At 38.4% G+C, this 27716-nt stretch overlaps 2 protein-coding genes across 3 annotated transcripts in view; one reads left to right on the top strand and one right to left on the bottom strand.

Moving 5' to 3' along the window:
- HIBCH (3-hydroxyisobutyryl-CoA hydrolase) overlaps nucleotides 1-22129 on the top strand; it is a 92282-nt gene extending 70153 nt beyond the window's left edge. Inside the window, exons 12-14 of one of the 2 annotated variants that reach the window (XM_081241912.1) lie at nucleotides 14486-14605; nucleotides 18891-18924; nucleotides 21781-22129. In XM_081241912.1, the coding sequence (XP_081098038.1) occupies nucleotides 14486-14605; nucleotides 18891-18924; nucleotides 21781-21896 (270 nt within the window). In that variant the 3' untranslated portion in view covers nucleotides 21897-22129. The remainder of the gene's footprint in view (nucleotides 1-14485; nucleotides 14606-18890; nucleotides 18925-21780) is intronic. The other variant, XM_081241913.1, reaches the window with a different exon arrangement.
- A 4730-nt stretch (nucleotides 22130-26859) lies between these two features.
- LOC308621543 (small membrane A-kinase anchor protein) lies at nucleotides 26860-27371 on the bottom strand. The gene has a single exon (XM_081242173.1). It carries the CDS (start codon nucleotides 27251-27253, stop codon nucleotides 26966-26968), a length of 288 nt encoding a protein of 95 aa, XP_081098299.1. The 5' UTR covers nucleotides 27254-27371; the 3' UTR covers nucleotides 26860-26965.
- Between the last annotated feature and the right edge of the window lie 345 nt (nucleotides 27372-27716).

Genomic DNA, 27716 nt, shown 5'->3' with positions numbered 1-27716 from the left:
TTTAGGTCTTTTGACTATAACAGAGAAGGACTTCATAAGCATGCTTCATCTCCAGTAGTCCTCCTTGTCTTGAGGGAGAAATGTTCAGGGATGTTTTTATTAGAAGGGTTGGATCAATGGAGAACAGTCACCTTATAATATATTGCAGTTGTGACATTAGTCTGTACGTTCTATTTAATGTGCAACACATCAGTATATGGTCTTTTTAGCAGTAGGTTTAATAAGAAAGTGATCCTTTCTAAACTAACAAGAGGCTCCATCTACAGCCATAGCCAAGTCCTAAGCAGTGTTCCTCAGTGTTAGGTACACTTTGATCTTTCTTCAACATGACTCAACGGGTAACAGCAGAACAAAAGCTGTTTTTGTGTAAATGAGTGCATATTGGATACTGACATTCATGGAACTATCATGTGACTGTGAAGCTTGGGGTACTTTAGACTTCTAGACAAAGGAAAGAAAATGTGTTTCCTTTTACTAGAAGGAGAAGGTGGTTTCTCTTTATCTGATAGTATTTTTCAATTTACAGGTATAGTTATAGCATTTCAGTTGTCAGGTAACTTACTGACAAAAAATTTAAATTAAATCTTACCTGTGAAGATGAAAACATTTCCTCATTCTTAAGGGAATATTAATTTGTCTCTTAGGATCTTATTTAGTATTGGAATTCTATTAACTTTCAAGGATAGGCATAAATTAGAGTAAGTAGACCAGCCATATATTTCCCTAACTCACAAAAGTAGTGTTACTGTTAACATCTTTCAGGAATGTTTGCATAAATGTAGATAACCATATTATATTTCAAGGATTCTGACTTGAAAGTTGGTTCTCTTGTTTTCAGAGCAATATAGAAACCAGCATTCCTGTTTGTTTGTTTGTTTTTTCAGCAATAGGGTTAAGTATGCACTTAGCAATTTCATTTGAAAATAGTCATGCAGCACATTACCTCATAGGCTACATATTGAATAGTATAAAAGCAGTACAGATAAGCAACTAACCATATTATTTTAAAACCACTGGCCTACCCCAAAACTGAGGGATAGGACTCAGATGGTCTTCCAGTTTTCCTCCCATTTCTCTGGCGATATGTTTATTCTGCATTCAGAAGAGGGTACTTGGCAAGCCACCCATCACAGCTAGGATCAGCATAAGCACCCTCACTGGAAGGACCGATTTTCATTTTTATTCAGTTGACCTGCTCTGTTGAATGAATGTGGCTCCACAGTATCAGCATCTGCTGGGAGTAACATGATGTGGGGATCAGAAATTCCCACTGAAGCTTCCCTGCCAGAGACTTAGAAACAGGGCTTCTTTTAATTATGTCAGCCAGAAACACACACCAAGAAACAACCCTGAAGGAGAAGACAGTTAGTGCTTCAGTGACAGGTTTGCAGATCACATGTTTGAACAACTTTTAAAGAAGATTCTAACACTTGTGTCAGTAAACCTCAAGGATTGCTCCTGACCCTGTGGACTCTTCAGGGATTCTTGTATTCCTTCTGCAGGTCCCAATGATCTAGTCTGTATTGATGTTTGAAGTTGCAACCATCTACTCCATGTCTTAGGGGTTCCTTTCTCTCTAGGATTGTCCGTCGGGAAGGACATAATCTTTTTTTTAAGAAGATGTTGGGGGTAGGAGTTTATTAATTTATTTAATTAGACTGTGTTGGGTCTTCGTTTCTGTGCGAGGGCTTTCTCTAGTTGTGGCAAGCGGGGCCCACTCTTCATCGCAGTGCGCGGGCCTCTCACTATCGCGGCCTCTCTCATTGCGGAGCACAGGCTCCAGATGCGCAGGCTCAGTAGTTGTGGCTCATGGGCCTAGTTGCTCCGCGGCATGTGGGATCCTCCCAGACCAGGGCTCGAACCTGTGTCCCCTTGCATTAGCAGGCAGATTCTCAACCACTGCGCCACCAGGGAAGCCCAGGACATAATCTTTTCAACATACTTGCTTATCATTAAATAAAAACATACAGTTTTTATTTAATCCTTCAGATTTTTAACTGCCAGTCACTATAGGATAACATACGGGCTAAAAAAACTGAAAAATATGGGGAAGTTGTAAAGAAGTTCCATCTTTACAACTGATGGAAAGTACCTTATTTTATGGCTTCTAATGTCCTTTCTTAGGTTTTCCTCCTAAGTTCCAATACACTTTTTTTTTTCTTTTTCTTTTTCTTTTTTTTTTTTTGCGGTACGCGGGCCTCTCACTGTTGTGGCCTTTCTCATTGCGGAGCACAGGCTCCAGACGTGCAGGCTCAGCGGCCATGGCTCACGGGCCCAGCCGCTCTGCGGCATGTGGGATCTTCCCGGACTGGGGCACGAACCCACGTCCCCTGCACCGGCAGGCGGACTCTCAACCACTGCGCCACCAGGGAAGCCCCTTTTTTCTTTTTTTAAATAATGCTGTGGGTTGGAATTCATCAAATCTCCTTTTAATCATTCTTTTGGTGTAGGTTGTTCATGGTGCCAAGCAATCCATGTAAGCTAATGGGATATTTAAATGCCCTGATGGGTAGCTTATATTAGAGAAACCTTAACCAAAGACTCCCATTGCGGTATTCTCGTGTGTGTGTGTGTGTGTGTGTAGTTGTGGTCAAATACATGTAACGTAAAACTTAACATCCAAACCATTTTAAAGTGTATAGTTCAGTATTGTTAAGTATATTCACGTTGTTGTGCAATCGATCTCCAGAATATTTTCAACTTGCATAACTGAAACTTTATACCCATTAAGCAGTAACTCCCCATTTCCTTTTCCTCCCAGTCTCTGGCAACCACCATTCTGCTTTCCTTTTCTGTGGATTTGACTACAATGGACAGCTTGCATAGGTGGAATCATACAGCATTTTTCCTATTGTGACTAGCTTATTTCACTTAACCATGACATTTCACGTTTCACCCATGTTGTAGCAGGTACCAGAATTTCATTCCTTTTTTAAGGCTCAATAATATTCCATTGTATGTTTATGCCACATTTTATTTATCCATCTGTCTGTTCATGGGCATTTGGGTTGCTTCTACCTTTTAGGTCTTGTTAATATCGCTGCTATGAACATGGGTTTACAAATATCTGCTTTTAATTCTTTGAATACATACTCAGAATTGGAATTGCTACATCACATGGTAATTCTATTTTTAATGTGTTGAGGACTTCCACACTCTTTTCCATAGCAGATGCACCATTTTATGTTCCCACTGACAGCAGTGCACAGAGGTTCCAGTTTTTCTGCATCCTTGCCAACACTTGTTATTTTCTTTTCTTTTCTTTTTTTAAAATAGCCATCCTAATGGCTGGGGGGTGATAGCTCATTGTGGTTTGTTTTTGTTTTTTGGCCATGCCACACGGCTTGCGGGATCTTAGTTCCCTTACCAGAGATTGAACCCGTGCCCTTGGCAGTGAAAGTGTGGAGTCCTAATCACTGGACCACCAGGGAATTCCCTCATTGTGGTTTTAATTTTCATTTCCCTAATGGTTGGTGTATTAAACATCGCTTCATATGCTGATTGGCCCTTTATATTTTCTTTGGAGTTATGTTTAAGTTCTTTGCTCATTTTTTAATTGAGTTTTGTTGTTATTGTTGTTGACTTGTAGGAAGTGCTCTCCTGTTTCAACCTCCCTTTTCTGGTAATGAGACTAGCAAGCTTGCCAAAGTAAAGAAGGTTCTTCAGGGCCAATGAGAGAAGTATTTCTTTTCCAGAATTACAAGTGATGTCAGTAATCAAAGGAATCATGGCTAGAAGCGGTTGAGACGACCTCCCTTGCCTCAACTCTCGGCAAGGATACTAATCCAAGGAAGGAATTTAAATGGGTCACCAGTCCTTAGGAGGGCTGGGGAATGAAGTCCACGGCCAAGAGAGGCAGAGAGGCAGAGAAACAAGAGCAGAGAGCAGTGAGTCAAATTAGTGTCCAGGAAGGTGGTCCTGAGCAAATGTCCAGGGAAACCAGCGTTGCTTTTGACTTGTCTTTTAGGTGTTTTCTTGCTATTGATGTATGATATCCTGTTGTGTTAAAGGCTTAGAGAGAGGGCGTATACTTTCCTTTTCCAGTACTAGAAAACTCTTACTAGGTTTTTTGGGATTTCTTCTTTCTAATCACTAATGTGAGATTTATGTATTTTTTTAATTTTAAAATGCTCATTTCATGAAGAGTAAATTAAACTCAGTTTTTACTTGAAGAAGTTAACATAAAAGAATATGACAGGCCTCTATAAAGAATTCATGCACTGAAAAATTGGAGGAAAAATAGGAAAACTAAGAAAGATAACCAGGGCATAGATTTTAAGAAAGAGGAGCAGCAAAGTATTAAAATGAGAAATTAAACTTAAAAGATTACTAATCTTTCTGTAAGCTTTGAGAATTACCCGTATACTGTACTATTTAAAAATAAAGTGACTGATATTCAAGAAAATTGCTACAGGAATTGTTCTGCTGTAAACAACTAGAAAACTGGACAAAACGTATGAAACAAGTATTTGTAGACGTTGGACAATGCAGGCAGCACATGTGATTCCTGAGAGAAGGGAAACAAACAAGAGAGCCCTAAGATTGACTCAGCTTTCTTCCTGCAGGAGTTTCCAGAATATTGATCTGTACGTGTTATGGGTAAAACTCCACAAGAGCAGGGAAAGAGTCACAGGAAAGCAACAGTCTGAACAGTTGGCAAGTCTCACACAGGTCTGGGAAGTGTTCATGTTCCCATCAGCCAGAAGACTTACATTTTAGTAGTGGGCGTAAATTAATACTAGAGTAATACTTGCTCTGAACTCCCAAGGTAATTCAGTGGGGAAAAGATAGTCTTTTCAACAAATGGTTCTGGAACAATTGGATATCCATATGCAAGGAAAAAAAAAAGTTTTTGACTCTTACCTTGCCCTTGTAGGGAAGGAAAAAATTCTCTATCCTCTTAGGTCCTCTCGCTGGGCCTAAGAATCAAACTGACATAGACAGATTAACAGGAGAAGAGTGTACAGATTTTATTAAATTTTTACGTGTACACGGGTGTCTGTACAAGAGAATGAAGACCTCAGGAATGACCAGAGCAGGAAGCTTGTATACCTTTTAGACAAAGAAACAATAAATTTGTGAAGAATTGACAAGGCAAATAACTTCTGGCTAGGAGTAGTAAATGGTGAAGAAGTAACTAGGAAGATAAGGGTTAATTTAAGAAGGTTCGTTTGTACAGATTTCTTGGCCCCAAATTCCCTACCTCTGGTGATCAGAATGGCTTCCTTCCTCCTGGCACAGGGAGGGTACCTTTCACATGGGGGTTGTATCTCCTGCTTTCAGGAAGAAAAGGAGGGTCAGAGTGCCCTTCTTACACCTATTGTTTCCCAGGTGCCTTTAACTCAAAATAATCAATATGACAACATGGCGTTATCTTGGGGTGACATGCTTTGAGCTCCTTCACACTATATGCGATTCAAAATGTATTATGAACTTAAATGTAAGCACTAAAACTATACCACTCTAAAGGAAAACATAGGAGAAAATCTTGGTAACCTTGGGCTAGCTAAGATTTTCTTTTTAATGCAAAAAGCTGGAACTGCAGAAGAAAAAAATTGATAAATCTTTATTATAATAAAACACTTTTCCTCTTTGAAAGACACTATCAGAAAAATGAGGAAGCAACAGATTGGGAGGAAGTATTTGTAAAACATGTATCTGATAACAGGACTTTAATCCACCACATATACAATATAAGAATGTAAACAGCACAACTAAAAATGGGAAATCTGGACATGTCACCAAAGAAGATACATGAATGGGCAGGAAGCACATGAAAAAATGCTCAAGATCTTTAATCTTTAGGAAAAGGCAAATTAAAACCACAGTGAGATGTTGCTGTGCATCCATTAGAGTGGCTAAGATTTAAAAGGTTGACAGTACCAACACCAAATGTTGGTAAAGATGTGGAGCACTTACAACTTGCATATTGCTGGCAGGAGAGCAGTTTGGCAGTTTCTTATAAAGTTAAATGTACACTTACTGTAAGATCCAGCAATCCCACTTCTAGGGATTTACCCAAGAAAAATGTAAACTTTTGTCCACACGGGTGCTTGTACTCACATGTCCATAGTAACTTTATAATAGCCCCAAACTGGAAACAATCCAATCCCTATTAAGTATTGAATGAGTAAACAGATTGTGATATATTCATACAGTAGAATATTATACTCAACTATAAGAAGGGATGAGCTGATACATTAAACAGCTTGGATGAATCTCAGAAGCATTATGCCAAATGAAAGAAGGCAGACACAAGGACTACCTACTGTGTGATTTTATTTTTATGAAATTCTGGAAAAGGCAAAAACCTGTAGGCCCAGAAAACAAATCAGCTGCCTGGGGATAGAACTGAGGGAAGTAGAACTCTTTGGGGTGATGGAAATGTTCTGTATCTTGATTGTGGGGTAGTTGTACAACTGTATACATCTATCAAAATTTATGGACCTATGCACTTAAAATGAGTGAATTTTATCATATGTAAATTACATCTCAGTAAAGCTAATTATTTAAAAAATAAAATGATATGCCAAATTATGTTTAAAAAACAGTTTGACCTATAGAAGTGGGCATTATATTTGCTGAAGGTACCTATTACACTGTGCAGTTAATTGCTATTAATAAGAGTAACTGAATGGCAGTGTTGATGGATGCATTGTTCCTTTGGGAAAGAGTACAATAAACCTTAAGGGGAAAATGCATCAATTTATGTAGACAGGAAGAGAAAACAGTTTCCAGTCCACTGATGGAGCTTAGTGACCCTTAAGTGCTATCATGAGCATTTAGGATATCATCAAACAGGAGTACCTGCATCTTTAGATACTGTCTTTTCTTTTTTTTTGATTGTTAATGCTTTTAAGAAATTACCGGAAAAATCTTAAGGTTGCAAAAAACACTCTTCTTGGACTGGTTCTAAGCCTTTTATGAGAGGAAAGAAATATTAGTGCCCATTTCTTTAAAACAATATGACCCTCCAGAATGGTGAAAAAATATTTAAAAACAAAAATATGTGTGTGAAGCTGCAGTATTCGGTGAAGTAGACCAACTTGTTTAGGTATTTTGTGTTTCTATTGTTTTTTTGGTCAATCTGAACATTTCTGGAAAAGATTTATAGATATAAGTACATAATGTATAAGATGATTATTTAGAAAAATATTCACAATTCATAGCAAAACATAACTCTTAACTACAGTTGATATAAACTAGTTAAAAAAATCAAAGACCTGTTTAACAGACAGGATATAACAGGGGCTTATGCCGCTTGGTTTTAAAATAACAGATGATGTGATTTACTGTGGCTTAAATTCTACCTTCTACTTAATTTTATTCGATCCCAAGGACAAATGCTAAGAAATATTTCCCTTTTGAGCCTTAAAACAGCACAACAAAGCTTCACATATTTAGTGGCAGTGTTGAACATCATAGAAATGACAGTGTTATTCCATAAAGACCTCTACCTGCTTGTCCCTGTCCCTATTATGTGTCCTTTTCTCTCTACTGTTACTGTCTTTTTGCTTTATTGAATGCCATCTATAGCAGACTATAAGCTGCTGAGAAGCTTGCTTACTCCTGTATTTCCAGACACCTGTCACAGAGCATTTCACATGGTAGGTATGATGAATGAATGGGTAAGATGCTGTGCTGCCACTGAGTTTCAAAAATGAAAATTCAGTACCTGTTCTCAGAGGGAGTTCACAATCCAGTGGAATAGACACATAAACAAAATACGGTAAGTGCTACTAAGCTAGAGTCTTGCACAAATTATTGTGGGTGTCCAGAAAATGGTGGAAGGAGTCTTAAAGGCTTCACAGAGGAGACCTCTGAGCAGAGAATAAAAGATGGGAATGAGTTGTCAAGTGGCAAAGGGTATATCAGACAGAACAAAGCACATACTCAAAGGACAAATGTTAGGAGAATTCAGAGCTGGGAACAAGGAGTATAAAGTGTCAGAAAATACGGCCAAAAAGATGATTGGAACCAGACTGTGAGGAGCCTTATGTTAAACTAAAGAGCTTGAATTCAGTGAATTTTTTCTGAATGTGTATGTATTTTAAGAATTCATTTTTTTTGAAGTACAGGAAAGTTATAATGTATAGCTGAAAGATTTTTACAACATAAACATAATGAACACCCAGAATAAATTAGGCACTCGATATGTCTTATTGAGTCCCATCCCAGTCACTACCTCTCCCTAGGCTAACTATATACTGATTTTTAACACCATAGATTTTGTTTTTGAGTTATATATAAAATCATATAGTTTTCTGTCTTTTTCTCAGCATTGTATTTGTGAGGTTCACCAATGTTGTATGTAACAGTGGTTTGTTTTCATTGCTTTAAGTTTCCATTGTGTGATATATCACATTTTATTTATTTATTTCTACTGTTCGTGGACATTTGGGGTTGTTTGTAGGTTTTTACTGTTAGAAATAATGCTGCTATGAACAATTTTGTCTGTGTCTTTTGTTAACAAAGATATGCATTTTGGTATATACCCAGGAGTAGTACTACAAAGTCATCACATGTTGTTAAAAGATACACTAAAGCATATTAAGAATTTTGATAGTTTTTTTGAGCAAAAATTGATCTAAATCAGGCAGCACCAAAGCAGAAGTGGTAAGAAAAGCTCTACTGATATGAGCTTAGGGGAAGCCTTTTATGCAGAGGAGGGGGAAGCCTTTTATGCAGAGGAGGTGGAAGCAAAGCAAGGAAATATTGATTGGCTGTAGCTTAAGCAGTTGCTTTAGTTGGGAAAGGCTTTGGCTATTTATGATCGGCTGTCCTTAGGTTTCGATTTTTAACCTTGAGGCATTACAGGCTTAGATTTTGGTTTGCTTACAGTCTACTAAAGCATTAAGGGCACCTCAGTTAGATGGCCTCTGTTTAATTTAAAGCATGTACATTTATCTTAGTAGTTACTGTCAAAAAGTTTTCCAATATGGTTGTACCAATTTACATTGGATACTAAGTTGCTCTACATTCTCACCAACACTTGATATTATTTGTCTTTTTCATATTCGTCATTCTGGTGTATGTAAAATAGCATTGCATAGTGGTTTTAATTTGCATCCATGATGACTAATGGGGTTGAGCATCAATTCATACCTTTATTGGCTGTGGTATCCTTCCTTGCGAAGTGCCTATTGAATCTTTTTTATTATTACTGTTAATTTGTAGGAATTATTTCTATCTTCTGCTAATTAAGTCCTTTATCCAGTACAGGTACTACATATATCTTCCTCCTGTTACTTGCCTTTTTTCTATCTTAATCGTGGCATTTATTGAACAGAAATTTTCTGTTCAAAATTTGGAGAAGGTTTCCTGAAGATTTGGGGCAGATCCATAACGGTCCATAAATGAGAGATTTCATTACAAACTCTTTACATTAACCAACTATAATGTAGAACAGGAGTTTGTTATTTTGGGGTTTTGAGATCTGTTGTTTTAACTATGTTTATGTTCTTATGGCCTTTTAAAAAAGTGATTGGATATACTATTTTAGATTTTTCTTAAGTTAAAAATCCAACTATATAAAGTGTTTCTAATTATAGTATTCCTTAGTTTTTTATTTTCTAAGTGTCATTTGCCCTCGTAGAAAACATTGTTTCTACTCAAAATGTTTTCTGTATGCTTTCAAATAATTTGTTTTGACCTGTTTTGCACTGATTTATTTCTCTTGTGCCTTGCAAGTATTTTAAAGTATCAGCTATTCAAATTAAATAATTTTCTATAGTATAATAGGAGCAAATGATTTATCCTTCTCCTCTGACCTCTATAATGTACATTGAACACTTCTTAAGTGGTTACTGTCTGTGGCTTATTTAAACTTTTATCTTGATGGCATTTTTAACGGTTCAATGAAAGTTTTTACAAGTAGTGAATTTGGTTTTTTAATGGAATGATTAGAAAGTTCATCTCATAATATATTAATAGATAGGAAATATGCTGTAGCCATTTTTCAGAGGAGAGCAAAATTACACCCATTTGTATTTTTCCTATACCTTTATGTATTCTTTTGAGTTAGATGAAGAATAAGCTAATTTGTTGCCTTTAATTAACTTCTTAAGCTTTCATTTCCTGTTCATTGTCTTTACCCTGTATGTAATGTAAGTCAGTATCAGCTCTATTTTTTAATGCATTTTTAAAAAGTAAAATGGGGCTTCCCTAGTGGTGCAGTGGTTGAGGGTCCGCCTGCCAATGCAGGGGACACAGGTTCGTGCCCCGGTCCGGGAAGATCCCACATGCCGCAGAGCAGCTGGGCCCATGAGCCATGGCCACTGAGCCTGCGCGTCCGGAACCTGTGCTCCGCAACGGGTGAGATTAAAACTGGCAGAGCCTAGACTTTTAAAGAGTGTTATACATGATATCCTTTTTTATAAAGGAAAGAACTCCAGAGATCATTTTCTAAGATCACTTAGTGAATCAGAGAAATAGTTGTTATAGCCCTTGAGTCAACTCTGAGTCCTACTTGGTAGAAATTTTCTAATTGTAATCAGTAGGCTTGTTGAATACTGTTTTTCTCTTGATAATTCATGTCAGACTATATATTATTGAGTGTTCTGGTAGACTCCTGAGGAGAGGGTCAGAGGCATTATCCTGAGTTTTCCTTTTGTGGTAAATTTCGTAGGACTTACTAAATAAAACTTAACCAAAAGAAGGGTTCCTAGGATTCTTACCCAAAAGGCAGTGATTATAGTGCTCATAATGCTTTGAGTGCAGGACCGTGTGCTGTTGATTATTGTCTCTCCTGAAGTGTCTAATGCATAATAAATGCTCAGTAATATTGTTGAATTGAGATGAGAATGTGAATCATTTGATAAAAATAAAGGAAAAAAGAAGTTGGCTATTTGATATACAGGAGACAGCTAATCTTTAAAGGGTCAGATAAATTGGTTAGAACACTGACCAGTGTTCCTCTAATACGCAGAAATGTGTCCATTCAGTTAGTTGTATGGGTGGGCGCAGGGTTGTATCCATACACATTTCTGGCTTAGCTGAAGATCCAAGGTCCTAATCATTATCAAAATTTCCAAAACAGTCTGTGTTCCCTTTATCATGAATGAAGCTGTTAGCTCCTTTAATGCTCTTCTATCATCCCTTCTTTGATTCCTCTAACACGGGGGTCCCAAAGCCCTGGGCCGCAGACTGGTACCAGTCCTCAGCCTGTTAGGAACCGCACAGCAGGAGGTGAGCGGCGGGCAAGCCAGCGAAGCTTCATCTGCCACCTTCCGTCGCCCCCCATCCCTGGCGTTACCTCCTGAACATCCCCCCAACCCCGTCGTGGAAAAATTGTCTTCCACGAAACCAGTCCCTGGTGCCAAAAGGGTTGGGGACCACTGCTCTAATATGTCCCACTTCCTTGTCAAGGGAAACGTCCCCATCTGTGGTCTTATTTCATCCTTTTCTGCCTACTCTAGGAACTAATTGCATCAGCCATCTCCCTCTTTCAGTATCTTCAATTTTACCTTGAGTTAGTGGCATATTTTCTTCTATCATTTTCAAAGCTTTCCTACCCTTACAAAAAAGCCTTCCCTTGACTCTGTTTTTCCTCAAGCTACTCTCCTGACTTTGTCTTCCTCTTTGCCATTGAAATTACACAAACAAGTTTTTCTTTAAATAAATAAATAAATTTATTTATTTATTTTTAATTTATTTTTGGCTGCATTGGGTCTTCGCTGCTGCGCGGGCTTTCTCTAGTTGCTGAGAGCGGGGGCTCCTCTTTGTTGCAGTGGCTTCTCCTGTTGCGGAGCATGGGCTCTAGGCGCGTGGGCTTCAGTAGTTGTGGCTCGTGGGCTTCAGTAGTTGTGGCTCGCGGGCTCTAGAGTGCAGGCTTAGCAGTTGTGGCTCACGGGCTTAGTTGCTCCGCAGCATGTGGGATCTTCCCGGACCAGGGCTCGAACCCATGTCCCCTGCATTGGCAGGAAGATTCTTAACCACTGCGCCACCAGGGAAGTCCCCACAAACAAGTTTTTATTCACTTCTTCACCTGACACAATGTCCTCTCCTCCATCTTTGTTCTTTTTGACGTTTATTCAGCCTTTGACCTTCTTGACTACTTTTATAGCCTCATATAGTATGAGGAAGTAGGCTTTGGAGTTGGCTGGCTTAGGTTTGGATTCCTGCTCTGTGTGACCTTGGACAAATTCATGAGTCTGGTTTCCTCATTTGTAAAATGTGCATATGTGTGAACATACTTGCCTGAGAGCTAAGGAAGATGTGCTCAATAAATGTTCCTTCCCTTCTCTGATTTGCTTGCTTTCTGACACATTGCACTATCCTGTATTGCCATGCTATTTATGAGGTGGGTAATGTTTATTATCTTCATTTCACAAATGAGGAAGCTAAGGTCAATCATGTAGGAGGTAGTGGAGCTGAGGTTCCACCTCAGAGCTGTCTCACTCTAGAGTCCAAAACCTTAGCCTCTGTGCTGAAGTGCCAGCATATTGAGCGGTTGGAGACTACAGTTTCTTCTTCTATTATATCTGTCTTATGAAAACATCTTTTCATATTTCATGAAATGTCTGAACCAATGGAGCTTTTTATTTTTTTTATTTTTTTTATTTTTTTTTATTTTTTATTATTTATTTATTTATTTATTTATTTTTGCGGTACGCGGGCCTCTCACTGTTGTGGCCTCTCCCGTTGCGGAGCACAGGCTCCGGACGCGCAGGCTCAGCGGCCATGGCTCACGGGCCCAGATGCTCCGTGGCATGTGGGATCTTCCCGGACCGGGGCACGAACCTGCGTCCCCTGCATTGGCAGGCGGACTCTCAACCACTGCGCCACCAGGGAAGCCCGGAGCTTTTTAAATGAAATTTTCTTCCCATTTTTTTTTCTAGTTTGTGTATATGGCACAAGCACAGACAACTGGGGACCTTAAGTGGCCTTTCTTATGAAATTAATTGGTAGCCAGGTGAGGAAGTATAGCGAGAGACAGAGTTTTGTGTCTAGATGGCACATAAAGTACCAAACTAAGAATTGAGGACATAGGCAGTTAATCATGACAATAGTCCTGAGTGAGGTACATAATTGTGAGCTTGCACACCGCAGCCCTGTTGGAAAGGGAATTGTAGCTTCATTGTTTTTGCAGACTAGAAAAGATAGAAGGTAGCTGTGTCCCTCCCTTAAGTACACCTTTTAGCATTGTGAATGAAGTCCTTCTAGATCTTCATTGTGATAACATGAGCATTGCTCTGACCAGAGAAAACTACTGGGTTTGGCAATAAAATGGACCCATTACCTACTTGCCTATGGAAAGGATGGGCCCCCAGTACAGTATGCGGACTGCTGCAGGGTGCCATCATCCTTGTGGCCTGCAACCAGAAGGGTGAGAACATGGGGCATTGAATGGGATCATGTCCATACAGCACTGAGGGCAGAAGCATGAGTTCCTGTGAATATGAACTAGATTCATAAAAGACTTAATTGTTTCTCTCTCCTTCTCATCTTCTCTTCAGCATTGTGGCTGTAGGTAGGGTACTAATCTTCCCTCAACTTTTCCTGTACAGTAGTCATCTATTTAAGCTCTGGCAACTGCTTGGTAAGATATTGCCCTACCCACTCAGTCTGTTCTCTGAATCTGTTGCCCGATTTGAGGATGATACAAAGAACCTGGAATCTTGATGTGGGGAGTTCTTTGAACTCAAAAAGTGAAATTCATGCCTTTGAGACAGTCGCTCAACAACATGCCTGAAAACTATATATTGCAATTATAAAGGAAAGGGCAAAAAAAAAAAAAAAAAGGAAAGGGCAAGCCTCAGATTTATACACATGTAATGGGACCTCCTGCAGCAGCTGTTGTATTCACAGCCATACACATGTATTGGAATATCAGTAATAGCATCTTTAAATTCAAAAGGAAGTGGCGTAGCATTGTAGCCAAGGAGTCAGGCCTATATTTCTTATTTTATCAAATATTTAAGTACTAGAGAAGACCATGTCACAATACCTTGAATTATTGTCTCTCTCTTTACTTCCAAGGTAAGTGGATTTATTTTTACGTGAAGACTATAGTTCAGTTAAGACACTTTTCTAGAGTTACAAAGTGGGAAGGAGGAGCTACTGTATTTCTGCTCTTTCACTTTCTTTATATTATAAAGTGAAATGTCTGTCCTCTGATACATTAGTGCTTTGTGAGATGTGTATTAGTTTTATTTAGGCATAATCACTGCTTGCTTATTACATAGTCGAGATGATAATTTATGTCAGGCAGGCTACAAAATGTAGATGTACTTTATTACTTCAGTTATGGGTATAGGATTTATTCCACTTGTAGAATGATCTGTTTTGTTGTACTGGATTAGAAATTTTTGTTTGGTGCTTTGGCAGGATTAGGCTAAGGCATAATTTTATTTTTATGGGACTTTGTTGTATGAAAGTATTGTTAAGGAGCAAATTTTAATATGATTATATCAAAACTCAGCTAGTTTATTATAAGCAGTAAAGGAACTATTGGGCTAAAACTAGTAAATTTTTTCTCTAATAGGTAATTAATAAAATGTCTCCAACATCCCTAAAGATCACACTAAGGCAACTCATGGAGGGGTCTTCCAAGACCTTGCCGGAAGTATTAACTATGGAATATCGGCTGAGTCAAGCTTGTATGGTAAGAATTTTTCTTTAAAGTATTGTCATTTTCTAGTTATGAAAGTCATATATGTTCATTGTAGAACATGTAAAATATAGAAAATTTATAAACAAGAAAATGGAAACTATCTATAAATCTACTCTATGAAAATACAACAGGCCAGTTAGCTTAAGGCACGTGGGAATATTGGTCACAGATTGTTAATAAGCCTTTATGAAACAGCCGTTACCTTTGCATGTAATTGTAAGAAGGACTCTAACCTCAAGTGAAATTCAGAATAGAAATTTTAACCATTTTTCAGGCATAGTCTCTGACCTTGGGCAAGAAGCATAAATTCTCTAAATGCACAAAGGGAAGTTATTAGTCTATTATATGTTTTAATTAATAGATTAGCATTGAAAATACCATTATAGATACACTTAAAATAGGCAATAATCACATAGAATATTATTGATTTCATGACATATTTCAGAGTCATAGTAATTTATTCTTCCAGATAAACCCTTTTTTTTTTTTTTTTTTTTTTGCGGTACGCGGGCCTCTCACTGCTGCGGCCTCTCCTGTTGTGGAGCACAGGCTCCGGACGCGCAGGCTCAGCAGCCATGGCTCACGGGCCCAGCCGCTCCGCGGCACGTGGGATCCTTCTGGACCAGGGCACGAACCCCCGTCCTCTGCATCAGCAGGCGGACTCTCAACCACTGTGCCACCAGGGAAGCCCCCCAGATAAACTCTTTAAAAAAATTTTTTTTAATTAATTAATTTATTTAGGCTGTGCCGGGTCTTTGTTGTGGCATGTGGGATCTTTTAGTTGTGGCATGCAGACTTATTAGTTGCAGCATGTGGACTCTCAGTTGTGGCATGCAAACTCTTCAGTTGCAGCATGCACGTGGGATCTAGTTCCTTCACTAGGGATCAGACACAGGCCCCCTGCATTGGGAGCGCGGAGTCTTACCCGGTGGACAACCAGGGGAGTCCCCAGATAAACTCTTTTAAAGCAGAATTATCTCTTTTGTGTTATGTGTAGAGGATCCTTAGATTAATACGCTCATGGCCTAAAGGAAATATTATGTTTACTAACTAGAAAGCAGACATAGCTAACGGTCTTCGATGTCCTGAAATAGTGAAGATATTCAAAATAGTTCATCCAACCATAAATTAAGCTCTATTAGTCATATATTGAGGTCACTCCATAGGATGTAAATGGCAGCTGAGGTCTTCTGTTTATTATGAGTAGGTACTATGCTAGGCACTTTACGTGCATTCTCTCAGTTAAATATTACACTATCTGTAGAAGGCAGGAACTATTATTGCTTCCACTTTACAGATGAGGAAACAGTGGCATAGAAAAGTAACCTGCCTAAGGTGGTGCAGCTGTTAAGTGGCAGAGACATGGCGTGTGAAACCAGATGGTCACGCTCCTGACCCCTACCCGGTACACTTCACCCAGTCCCTGCTTTTCACTGTACATTTAGTGTACTGCCTGGATTGATTGAGTCCCTCCTTCCTTCATTCTCTCAGCAAATATGTTTAGCTATGTGCCAGGCACTGTGCTAAGTATTATGCTGTTGTATGTCCTTGTTCTCATGGGATTTATAGCCTCCTGAGACTATAAAGAACAAGTAAACAAAATAAGTAAAAGAATTACAAATTGTGGTAAGTGCTCCAGAGGAAAACCTACAGGGTTGGTGATAGAATGATGTGAGGACAAGAGGGAATGGGGGAAGCAAAGGGAAACCTTTAAATAAGTAGGTCCAGGAAGACATCTTTGAGATGTTAGCTCATCAGTGACCTGAAGGGTGAGAAATGGGAATGTTGAAAGCCTCCTGGGTTTCAGCAGGGGGTGATTTGGTTTTAGGAAGGTAATTATTGCTACTGAATGATCATGGGGTTGGGGAGGGGATTCAGAGTGGATGTAGAGATCAGACATGAGTTTACTGCGGTAATCCAGGTGCAGAATAGTAGTGGCGTAGACTAGAGTGGCAGTGGAGAGAAGTAAATGGATTTCAGACAAATGTAGGTGATAGAATTGATAGGCCTTGATGGATATGAAGTAAAGAACACATTTAGGAGCTGGAGCTTAGAGGTGTGGGTTAGAGATTTAAGTCTGAGAGACACTACACCAAGTAAAAAGAACACTTTGGAGGTTTATTTATTTACTTAACAAATAAGAGTGCTTACCATGTGCTAGGCACTAATACATAGGTAAACAAAACAGAGACATCCCTGCCCTCCTGGAACTTACTTTATAGTGGGGGAGATAGACTATAAACAGATAAATTTGTAAAATATGTATGTAGTATATTATTACAGGTGCTAAGGAGTACAAGTAAATCGGGAAGGAGGGTATGGAATACAGGGGCATAGGAGTTGAACTTGTAGATACGAAGACCAGAGAAGACCTCACTGAGATGATGTGCTTTGAGTGAAAACCTGAAAGAAGTGTGGGAGCGAGCCATGCACCTATCTGGAGGGCCCCTGACGTACAGAGCTCTGAGGTGAGGGGTGGCCTTTCTATTCTAGGAACTGCAGGGGGGCCTTGCTGATGGAGTGGGACAGGGGTGGTCGGTGAGTGAGAGAGAAAGGAGGTCAGAGCGGACAGCGTAGGGAAGGGCTGTGCAGAGCATACATGGCCGTGGAGGTCTTTATAAGACTTTGGCTTTTGTTCTGAGTAAAATGGGAAGGCACTGGATGTTTTTTGAGCAGAGGAGGGACAGGATCTTATTTTTAACAGAACTGATCACTCAGGCACTGATGTGTTGAGTTTAGAGTGGATAAGATCATATAGGAGAATGAGCAGTGGAAGAGAAAATGGACAGAGGTGGGAGAACCAGGAGAGCGTGGTGTCATGAAAGCAGGAGAGGAGTGTTTCAAGGAGGAGGGAACACTGCCACAGCCTCTAGCAGACGAGGATGAAGGCATGCTTTGCGTTTGGCAATACTGAAGTTACAGGTGATTTTGGCAAGCCATCTCAGTGGTGTGTTGAGGCAGAAGTTGCAGTGTGGTAAGCTGGAGGGGAAGTGAGTAAATGGGATGTGAAGAATTGAAGACTGTGTTCACAATGCTTTCTTCTTGAAACAGAAATAGGGTAGAAGCTGGGACTGTGGAATTAAGTGAGATTTCCTTTGGAAGATACTAGAACATGTTTGTAAATGATTGGGAATGAGCCAATTGGGAAAAAGGATTATGTCGATGATACTAATAATAGTTAACATTTACTGAACACTTACTATGTGTCAGATGCTGTGCTGGAATGTGGATTAAGATAATCTTAGGATAGATGTGTTGATATTACCATTTCATATAAGGAAACTGGGAGTTAGAGAAATGACTAGCCCAAGGTCACATAGTTACTGTGTAGTAGAGCCAGGAGGCGAACCCAGGACATTTGAACTGCATGCACTCAACCACTAAGTTATACTGCCTACATTGATGATGGCAGGAAAAGAGAGACAGGTGACCTTCTCAGGCTTAGTCCTTGAGAAGAGGGCATATGAATGGGAAGGCAGGGGAGGATTGGCCTTTGGCAGGGGTGGGTCCCTTCCTCCTTAGACGGGAAAGGGAAGGCATGTACAGATGGCTGTAGTTGGGCTGCAGATGTTTTAGTGGGAAGAAGAGAATGTTCTGTCTTAGGGCGTCTTTTTTTCTTTTTTTAAAATAAAGTAGAAGGTTAACTCATTAGCTGGAGAACATAGTGTAAAGAGTAGAACTTGCTAGGGGGAGAGGTTGAGGGGACAGAAGACAGTTGAAGTCATTACCTTGCAGTGGGGGAGAGAACATGGATCGTGAGGCAGTTTTCCATGCCTGTTTGAGATTTGTGATCATGAATTTTAAACGAAGCCAGTCACAGTAGTATGATTTTTCTGCAGTAAGATTTTAGCTGCTCGAACACAGGCAGAGGTAAATAGTAGGGTTCAGCTGGTGCTGAGATTTTGCCAAGATAGAATAAAGGGCCAGGGGAAAGGCTTGAGGGAGATAAGGGCATTTTCAAGAAAAAAAAAATGACCGCATTAATGAACTGGGGAAACTGGGCTGGATGAAGAGCAGAGTGAAGCCAGAACAAATGGTGAGAAAGTCGCATAGATCAGCGGAGCTCAGTTAAATCAGGGATTTGTAGCAGTGGAGATATTTGAACAAATAAGAATAGGAGGAGGTGATCAGAGTGGGTTCTCAGAGGTGGTCCAGTCTCTGAATGTCGTGGCTCAGGGTGTGGCCACGGAGTGGGGGCTAAAGTGGCTGGAAGAGAGGAGATGATCAGGAATGAAGATGCCCAGAAATTCCGCATTTAATCTTGATTTTCTTTCAGAGAGGCCATGACTTTCATGAAGGTGTTAGGGCAGGTAAGTGACAGTTGTTTCCTTCCTGGCTATTATGGAAATAGGATTTTTGAGCAGATACTGTTAAAAAAAAAAAGATGATGGTTGTTTGATTAGTGAAAATCAAACTTTTATAAAAATTGCAAAGTTTGTATTTTTTAAAAATATTACCAACTGGCATATGAGGGAAGACCAGTCTTTGAAACCAGTATTGTTTAAAAAATTCCAATAATGTGGCCACCGCTCCCTAATGTATATATAAGAGGTAATCCTGCTCCTACAGTCACATGGACTCCCTCTGCTAAGTGTGTGAGTTTGTAAATTCATTCTGCTGCTGAAGCCTTTGCAAGGTACGTTTATTCTCCTGCAGAAAGGCCTGAAGTCCCCTCTAAAATCCCAGCTGTGTTGGACCCTACCATCCACCTCTTTGCCTGAACCTAGCAGTTAAACAGTGACATTGAGAAAAAAACATATGGCATAATTAGTAACATCTGCTACTATTATTAATTTCTATTTTTGCTTATAATCTTCAAAGTAAGAATATTAAGAAAAAGCAAGTGAAGTAGTTGATTTTTTGTGTTCCTAGCAAATCTGCAACCATTTCTTTTTATGTATAAGTCCATATGCCTATAAATAGTAGCTGTCATTTATGTTGTATAAAATGAGTTCTTTCACTCTGCTTGTATTTTACATATCTAATTTTCTTATGTTTTTATTTATCACTTTAATATAGTACAGACTCTAGACATACTTTATCTGAATAAAAGGTTATGCTCTCTGAGCTGTAAGCTTCAATAAACGCTGGTCACTGTGGTAGAATTCTCTTCATTTCTGGCATGATATAGTATAAGAAAGAAACAAATCCTTTTAGGGGACATGTGGAGTTGAGACAGAGGAAATGGCTATATGTTTTATAGAAAACATGCATTCATCCTACTAATTCCTTGCAAATTCTTTCTGCATGTGGATCAGAGCTTAGACCTCTGATTTTAGGAGGACCTGTGTGCTACTTGGATTATGTTGCTAAAGTATTCATTCATTATATGTTATAGCAGCCCTTCTTAAACTTAGAAAAGAAAGGTATTGTTTTTTAGATATACTGTCAATTATTTTAAGGAAAAAGAGCTGAAACCAAGCAGCATCAGAGTTCTGATTCATAGCCCAGGTGCTTATCAAGCTACTTTTTAATGAAGAGAAAGTATGTAACCTCATCTTTCAGCATAACCTCTTTATTCAGAAAGCAGTATCTATTCTGGGTAAAACTGTTAAGATGTTCTTACATAACCAAATGTTTGCTACAATTTGCTAATTATAAAGTATGTTACCAAATTAGATGAAATAACTATCAAATTAGGGGAATGGCTGTAAAAAAATTCTTACTTTTAACATCTGGAATAAACTTCTTCCTTTAGAAGAATTTACAGAAAAACATTTTTTAAAGGATTATCTCAGAAGAGCTAGAGAGCTACCGACTGGAATTTGAGTGGGTGCCTCATGAAACCTGAAAAACCTGAGTTGTCTGCATGGCAAGAACTTGTTTTATCTATGCTAGAATAAAAATTTTGTTAGTTTGAAATTAAATAACATGCAAATTTGATTAATATTCTCTTGCATTTGACCTTCAGTGTACTGTCAAGGAGGTAGATAGCATTGACCCAGAGGGCTTTTAGGGAAGAGATTCTTGTAGAAAGAATGCTCCAGGATTGTTTTTATTTACTCTGTCCAGGGAATGTAAAACTTTCAAACTGGCAGGGATCATAACATCAGTGTTCAGTATCACCACTGATCTGACACTGGAATCCTAGAGTTAGGCAGCCAAACCTTGAAAACCTCCAGTATCCACACTTACTTATGCATAAAGCCCCCTTCCCTCTACCTTCTGAGGCAGCCTACTGCCTTTGGTTCCCAGATTGCTTCTTTAACTATTTCGCCTTTTAGTGATTAACTCATTTTTTAAGGTTCACTGTAGACTTTGTATGTTTAAATACTTTTAAGTCCCCACAAGAATTACGCACATTTTAAGCATGGCTGAAATTCCTTACCACAACCAGACTAGGTACAGCCCCGTTCTCTTTTTCGTTTTTAATTTTTTGAGATAATTGTAGATTCAAAAGAAGTGTAAAAAATAATATGGAGAGATCCTGCATACCCTCCCCCCAGTTTCCCAAATGGTAACGTTTGTATAACTGTAGTGTACTATCACAACCAGGAAATTGACATTCTCCTCCCTTTTTAATGGAGGTTATGGATTGATTGCCTCATACTTAAAATCCTGTGGGGATACTATGTGGCTACACCAAGTGATGACTACACTGAAATAAGAGAAGCAGAGCTTCTCATGATAACCTGCAGGTGGTCTGGTATTTTAATTCAGTGTGAGCTAGAAGATTCAGCAAAACAGTTGTACCCACATTTAATTATGCATAAAGTCCCTTTCCTTGTACCTCAAGTAATTTTCCTCTCAGTTCAATGTGGAGGAGGTTAGAAGACAGATCTGGGCCCTCCCCCCTCTCCTGCCTTCCCTTTAAGCCACACCAACTGTGGTTTTAGCTCTTTTATAAAGAGCTAAAGAGAGATTTCATTTATGATATTATTAGAAAAAGAAAAAAAAAGTTCTAAGGCTTAAACCACTGGATTAGTTCAGCAGACTGTATTCAAGCTAGAGACATCAGGCTTAGCAGGTGAGGTCATCATCCAGTTCTGTGAGGGCTTAATTTAAGGGGAAAAAGAAAAAGGAACACATACAAAAATCTCAACTTTGCAGAAAAAGATGTGCTATAGAAAAATATGCCTAGTCCAAGGTAGTTTGTGTCAATTCAGTAATTAAAATCTGGTAATACCAAAGATAATACTAATGTTTCCTATGTCTTTACTTGACAGTTTTAATAGATAAAGACCAGAGTCCGAAGTGGAAACCAGCTGATCTAAAAGAAGTTACTGATGAAGCTTTGAATAATCACTTCAAATCTCTGGGAAGTAATGATTTGAAATTTTGAAGAAACTGGATTTTTAAAGTATTATTTTGGAGCAGAGTTGGCAAACTATGGCACATGGGCCAAAGCCAACATGCTGCCTTTTTTTTTTTTTTTCATATATCCCTCAGCTAAGAATGGTTTCTGCATTTTTAAATGGTTGGAGAAAGAAATCAAAGACCAATATTGCATGGCATGTGAAAATTACATGAAATTCAGATATCATTGTCCATAAATAAAACTTTATTGGAACATGGCTTTACTCATCTGTTGACATATCTGTGGCTGCTTTGAGTAGTTGCAGTAGAGATTGTAAGGCCTGCAAAGCCTAAAATATTTACTGTCTGGTCCTTTTCAGAAAAATTTTGCCAGCCCTATTTTAAAAGATGGGAAAATTTGAAGGTCTTTAGAGATTCTTGAGTTAGTATATCTAATTGAAATGGGAACTTTATGTTTTGGCTTAGGGTATTGGTTTTTAATGTTGATTAAGTAAACTTATGTATAGGTTATAAAAAATAAAAACTGAAATTTTTTTGGATACTGTGTTAACACTTCATAGAATTTTCTCCATATATAAATCTACTTTAAAATAATTATGAGTTTCTGTAGCTGAAGTGTTCCTTTTATAATGATAGAAATCTCAGGCAAAGAGAAAAGGTTATTATGAGGTTGTCTTTCCAGTATTATCAACTCAGCCTTGGCTTTTCCTGAAGTTAACCAGAATCTCTTCCTATGGGGAAAGTAAAAGCATTATTTCTTGTTGTTTAGAGTATTTGCTAATCTGGCAGAATGAGGCATTAGAAAACTCTAATCTCTAACATAGAGACACTCTGCCTTCTGCAATTTACATCAGACTTTTGTGTGATAACAGTAATTTGTTCTTACACAGTTCAAATCAGGAGAAAGGACTTGAAAACAAGAGGACTTTTCAAAATAGAAGTACCTTCAGTAATTGGTACTGTTGACAAAATAAGTTTTTTTTTAAGGTACACAACTGTGGATGTTTCAGACTTGGAACATTAATGTCTAGGTAAGAATTATTTTTAAATTAAAGATCAGCTTATGATTTACTTTATAGCTTGGTATAATTTTTCCTTCATTCCAAACCCCTCTGAAACTAAGAGAACTTTAGTTTTGTGAAAGAATGCAAAGGAGGCAGAACCGAAAAAGACATCAAAGATTATATCCTGCACCCTTCTCATAGATGAGGAAATTGCAGTCCAGAAGGAATTGCTTTAAATTTTCTGTTCTCAATATACTTAACATGAAGCATTTTTCTTCCCCCCAAAATTAGGAACATATTTGGAAAAAAGATGCCATGATAATGAACATGTTTACATTTATATTCTTAAAGCTTCTAAATGTGGATGTGAATGATCTAAGAAAATACTTGTGTAAATGGACTTTTATTTTCTTTGTATTTGCTAGAAATGCAGAAAATGTTAATGTCCTTTATGTTAAAAAATTTGAAATCACACAATGGTGAAAAGCATTTGCTTGCTTCAATTAAATAAGGACACATAACTAGTTAATTGCAACTAGACTTTTATTGAACAGTTAGGAAAAATGTCTTCACAAAAATATTTGGGAAAAAATATACCATTTCATAGCTAAGTCTTACAGTGAAGAGAATTTGCTAACGAAAGTTGAGTTTTGCCAAGTAAGATGTAGGGAATACATCTGAGCCTGTGCCCACTGCTCCAAGGAAGACATGTCCAGTTTGGTCACACAAATACTGGATGGGGGCATTATGATTAAGCAAACTATTTATTTGTTAGAACTTTGTTTTTAAATTACTGTTTCTTGAGATTATTTATAATTTGTCTCTAACTTTTGATTTCTCAAACTATATAATAACAAAAGTATAGTTCCCCCATCTCATACAATGCCAGTGATACTGAGTAGGATATATGAGTGTCATGCTACTTCATTCGTTCAACATGTCTCTTTTTAATACTTATAAGGCAGTTTGACACAAATGATTCCTTTGGGACTAAGATAATTTTTATCCCCTTCAAAATTGTGCTTTAAGTGCTAATAACCATAGGTAGTTTGCAAAGAACTGATAAGGCAATGGAAAGTGGAGAACTGCCAGGTCAAAGGCCTGTGACTGAAAGGTAATAACTAGCCCTCAAAAGACACTGAACTGGGAAGGGAGCAGTGAAGCACGTGTGTGGGGTTATGTGAGTTTTCTTAAATGAGGAATCGGCACATTTCTCTCTGCTAATCTGCTGCTTCCAGAGTTGCCCCCTGCAGGTTCTTTGTCATGCTGGTGGCACTCATTTGCCCCTCTACTGGATGTTCTTGAGGGAGAAGATTCAGTGTTTGGGCACGTGTGAGTGTGGTAAAGAACGGAACGGAACTTGGCTACTGTGTCCTTCCCCTCAGATGAAAACATTGGAAACTTGTTTTTGGAGCCTGACGTGAGTTTCTTGGGCCCTCTTTCCCCATTTTCTTTTCCCTTATAATTTGGCCACTATTCTTATTTCTTCTGTGTTTGTGATCTAAGTTGGAACAAATGTTTCCCATTCCAGTAGCTAATAATGCTTTCAGTCTTCTGTTTTATATGTCTCCTTCCTTCTCAAGCAGCCCTTCTACTCTTTGTTCATGAAAGACCTTCAAAATGAAGTAAATCCAATATTTAAAGATGAAGGTATGTAAGAAGTTGAATTATCGTATCAAAGATGTTCTCATTTATCTTGTCATCTAGGCCAAACTATATCTTGATAACAATCATACGCAGTATATTTGTTGATCCAGCTCTTTCCTGCCTGCCCCCAACTTGGTTTATCCACTAACTCACTGATTATGCAAGCCTTTGTAGTTCCGTGTCCATGGTTTGACATATTATACAGCATGCATCTCCGTAAGTCTCTGTATGTCACAAGATACTATACTGTTAAAGTGAGTCAGGGGCAAGGGGGTGGTGCTCAATGACAAAACCCTATTGCCATAGTATCAGAGAGGGTGGCAACAGAGGTTAGACTTCCAGCTAGATACGGGTCTGGCAGGCCTGCCTGTATTACACCCCTAGGAAATAGAGGCCCAGGGCAAAGGAGGAACCTGAGATCAAAATATTTAGATATAATCAAAGCCTACTAGTCTATGTCCCTATGTATGCTGAAAAATTTAGTGTGATGCGCTGCTTTTATATGGCTTTGTGTTCTCACCATAATATGTATCATCTTATATACTTAATTATATCATTTAAACAGCAGTGATCTTGCAGCAAAAGTATCTGATGTAAAATATAAAATGAATGAAAAACGGCAACATCTAGGCTTTTGTCTGAGTCATTAGTATAAGCACTCATAAACTTAAATATTTCTTCATGAGCTGGAAATACGTTTTGCACTTTTTGGAAACTTTTTGTTCTTAGCCTTGTAACTTCAGATCCTTGTATAGACAGGGGTGGTGGTTTTTCTATTTTGTAAAGTTGCTAGATTATAAGTACAACAGGACAGTACAAACCCTGGGATTAGGTGAAAGTTAAATGACCAGTTGTCCAAAGGCAACTGAAAAATGGCACACCACTCACTTCAAAAGAATTTTCTTTGCCAATTTACCTTGGAGAATTCAGTCTATTTGATTGTGGGTTTCAGAGTATAACTGCTAAAATCAGAGGTAGCAATTCTGCCTGCTTATAAGGTCATACACATTTATGTCATGAGAGGTCACAAGCCTTTTTCTGCCTTTCTTTAGATTTCAATAACAAGGGTCTGTTGTATTTTAATAAAAGGATCTAATTGCACGGGCTTAAATAATTCCTATTCCAGTTACACTCAATGTGTGGCAAATCTTGATGAAAAGATACTTCTAAAGACTCAGTCTCAATTTGCTTGCAAGTTACATCTTCTAGTATCTTCTTCCCCCTTTCTTGATTTTTCTGTTAGCATTGATCTTAAACAGTAATTAAAAAAAAAAAAGGCTTCCCAAAAAAGTAGCCAAATTTATGAAAATAGTATAGTATATGGCTGTAAATGCCCCATGGGCTTTGTTACCATTAAAAATATCCATGAGTACTCCCCTTGGAAGAGTATTTGATCTTTTGTAATAACTATAAATTCTCATGCATAATCTGGTCCCATAGTAATCTGAATGGTGCTTGCCCATGTACCAGCCCCTTGCATCTGTGAGACAGTAAAGCTTAACATACACGCAGCACTGAGACCAGGTTCTTCTTTCCACCTTGCCAACTAGGGCTTCTGTTACTTTACAGTTTTCTGGATTGCTGTTTATAAAAGCTACTCCTGCTTGTTTTCTTATATAGTAATATCACTGGGCTACCTAATTCAATGCAATAAACATTGTCATGAATTTTGTAAATTGTATATTGTTAAGATGCTTATATGCAAAGTCTGGGTCATCCAGGAACAGGTGTGATTAGTTAGGGCCCTGAGGTTCAAGGTGATTGTTATGCTTTTCATCTACAAAAGTGACTATCTTATTAAGGACATGGTTCATGGTGGACCTCTTCTACATGGGTTGCTTTCTAATGCTTGGTCATTTGTGTTAAGAAGGGGAGGGATCCTTGACTCAAAAGATTTTGGCAAACAAGACCCACTGTTAACAGCTATGGCTTGAGTGCCCAGGCAATTCCCTTACCCAGGCATTTCAAGAAAATCCTTTTCATATCTTGTTTTTTTTTGTATAAATTGACAAATAGTTATTTTAAAGGAATGCCTTTAAAATGACCATTTTGAAAACAGGGGTTTTAAATAAATTTAAATTCTTAAAGAATTTTTTTTTAATTTTAAAGAATTTTAAAAATTCTTATTTCTTTGGTGATGGCATTGTTGCCTCTGGAAGTGGTGTGACACAGCTGATTACTGTGGCACCAGAGGACTTACATTTAACCCTTTAATGACTAAAATCCAAGACCAAGCAGATAGAAATTGCTGTTAATGTAGAACTGCTTAAAACACTTCATTTAGGTATCCTTAGACTCTTGATGGCTACCGAAATATTTTTCTTTACACCCAGATGGAGTTACTTGTATTTATTCACACCAGTTTTTGCTGCTGTTTCATGTATTTAAACTAGCACCAACTTTATCCACAGTTTGAGAAAGTGTCATCATCCTACACACAGCGTCAAGGCCCCTCACTCTCAATATATGGGATGTCATAGTACTTGAGGTGGTTGCCAGCCCACTGCTGCAAGGCATCACTCAAGATCTCCTGGGACAGGCGGTGTGCGAATTCAAAGACCACAATTTCAGGCCCTAGGGGTTCCTTCACTTCCTCTTTGATGTTAACTAGAGAAGGCATCCTGAGTAGAAATCTCTCTTCAGGCGTAAAGTTTTCTTCACTCTCATGCCTCTTCTCACTCTCGAGTGTGGTGGGAAGTGGGAAAGTTTGCTTTGATTTCATGCAGCCCATGTTATGAAGAGCTTTGACTGAGTGAAGGAAAGCAGTAGCAAAGACTACTTCAACAGCATCTTTGGAAAACACCAAGCTTTGTCCACTTGATATTGAGCAGTGCTTTTCCTCTCCAGGATACTTCAGAAATCAATGTTCCCTTTCACCAGTCTTCACATATAGTGTTTATCTGTCAAGAGAAGGGAAGTTTCATTTTGAAGTCACAGAATGCAAACTACTGTACAATTAGGTAGCAAGTAGAAACAAATCTTTACCACTTTCATCACTTGGAGGAAATGTAAGGTAACAACAGCTTTATCTTAATGGAAAGAAAAGATAATCATTCAAAAATGGCATTTAGAAATAGGAAAATGTCTTTTCAAGATCAGGCAAATTTTATAAAACTGACAACAAACTTTTGCTACCTTTGATTTATTTATGTACACCAGGGCTCAGCAAACTATAGCCTTCGGGCCAAATTCTA

This window comes from Mesoplodon bidens, assembly GCF_964165515.1.
Source record: "Mesoplodon bidens genome assembly, chromosome: 8".
Classification (NCBI taxonomy): domain Eukaryota; kingdom Metazoa; phylum Chordata; class Mammalia; order Artiodactyla; family Ziphiidae; genus Mesoplodon; species Mesoplodon bidens.
Note: the sequence above shows the minus strand (reverse complement) of the source record. Positions and strands in the feature narration are given on the sequence as shown.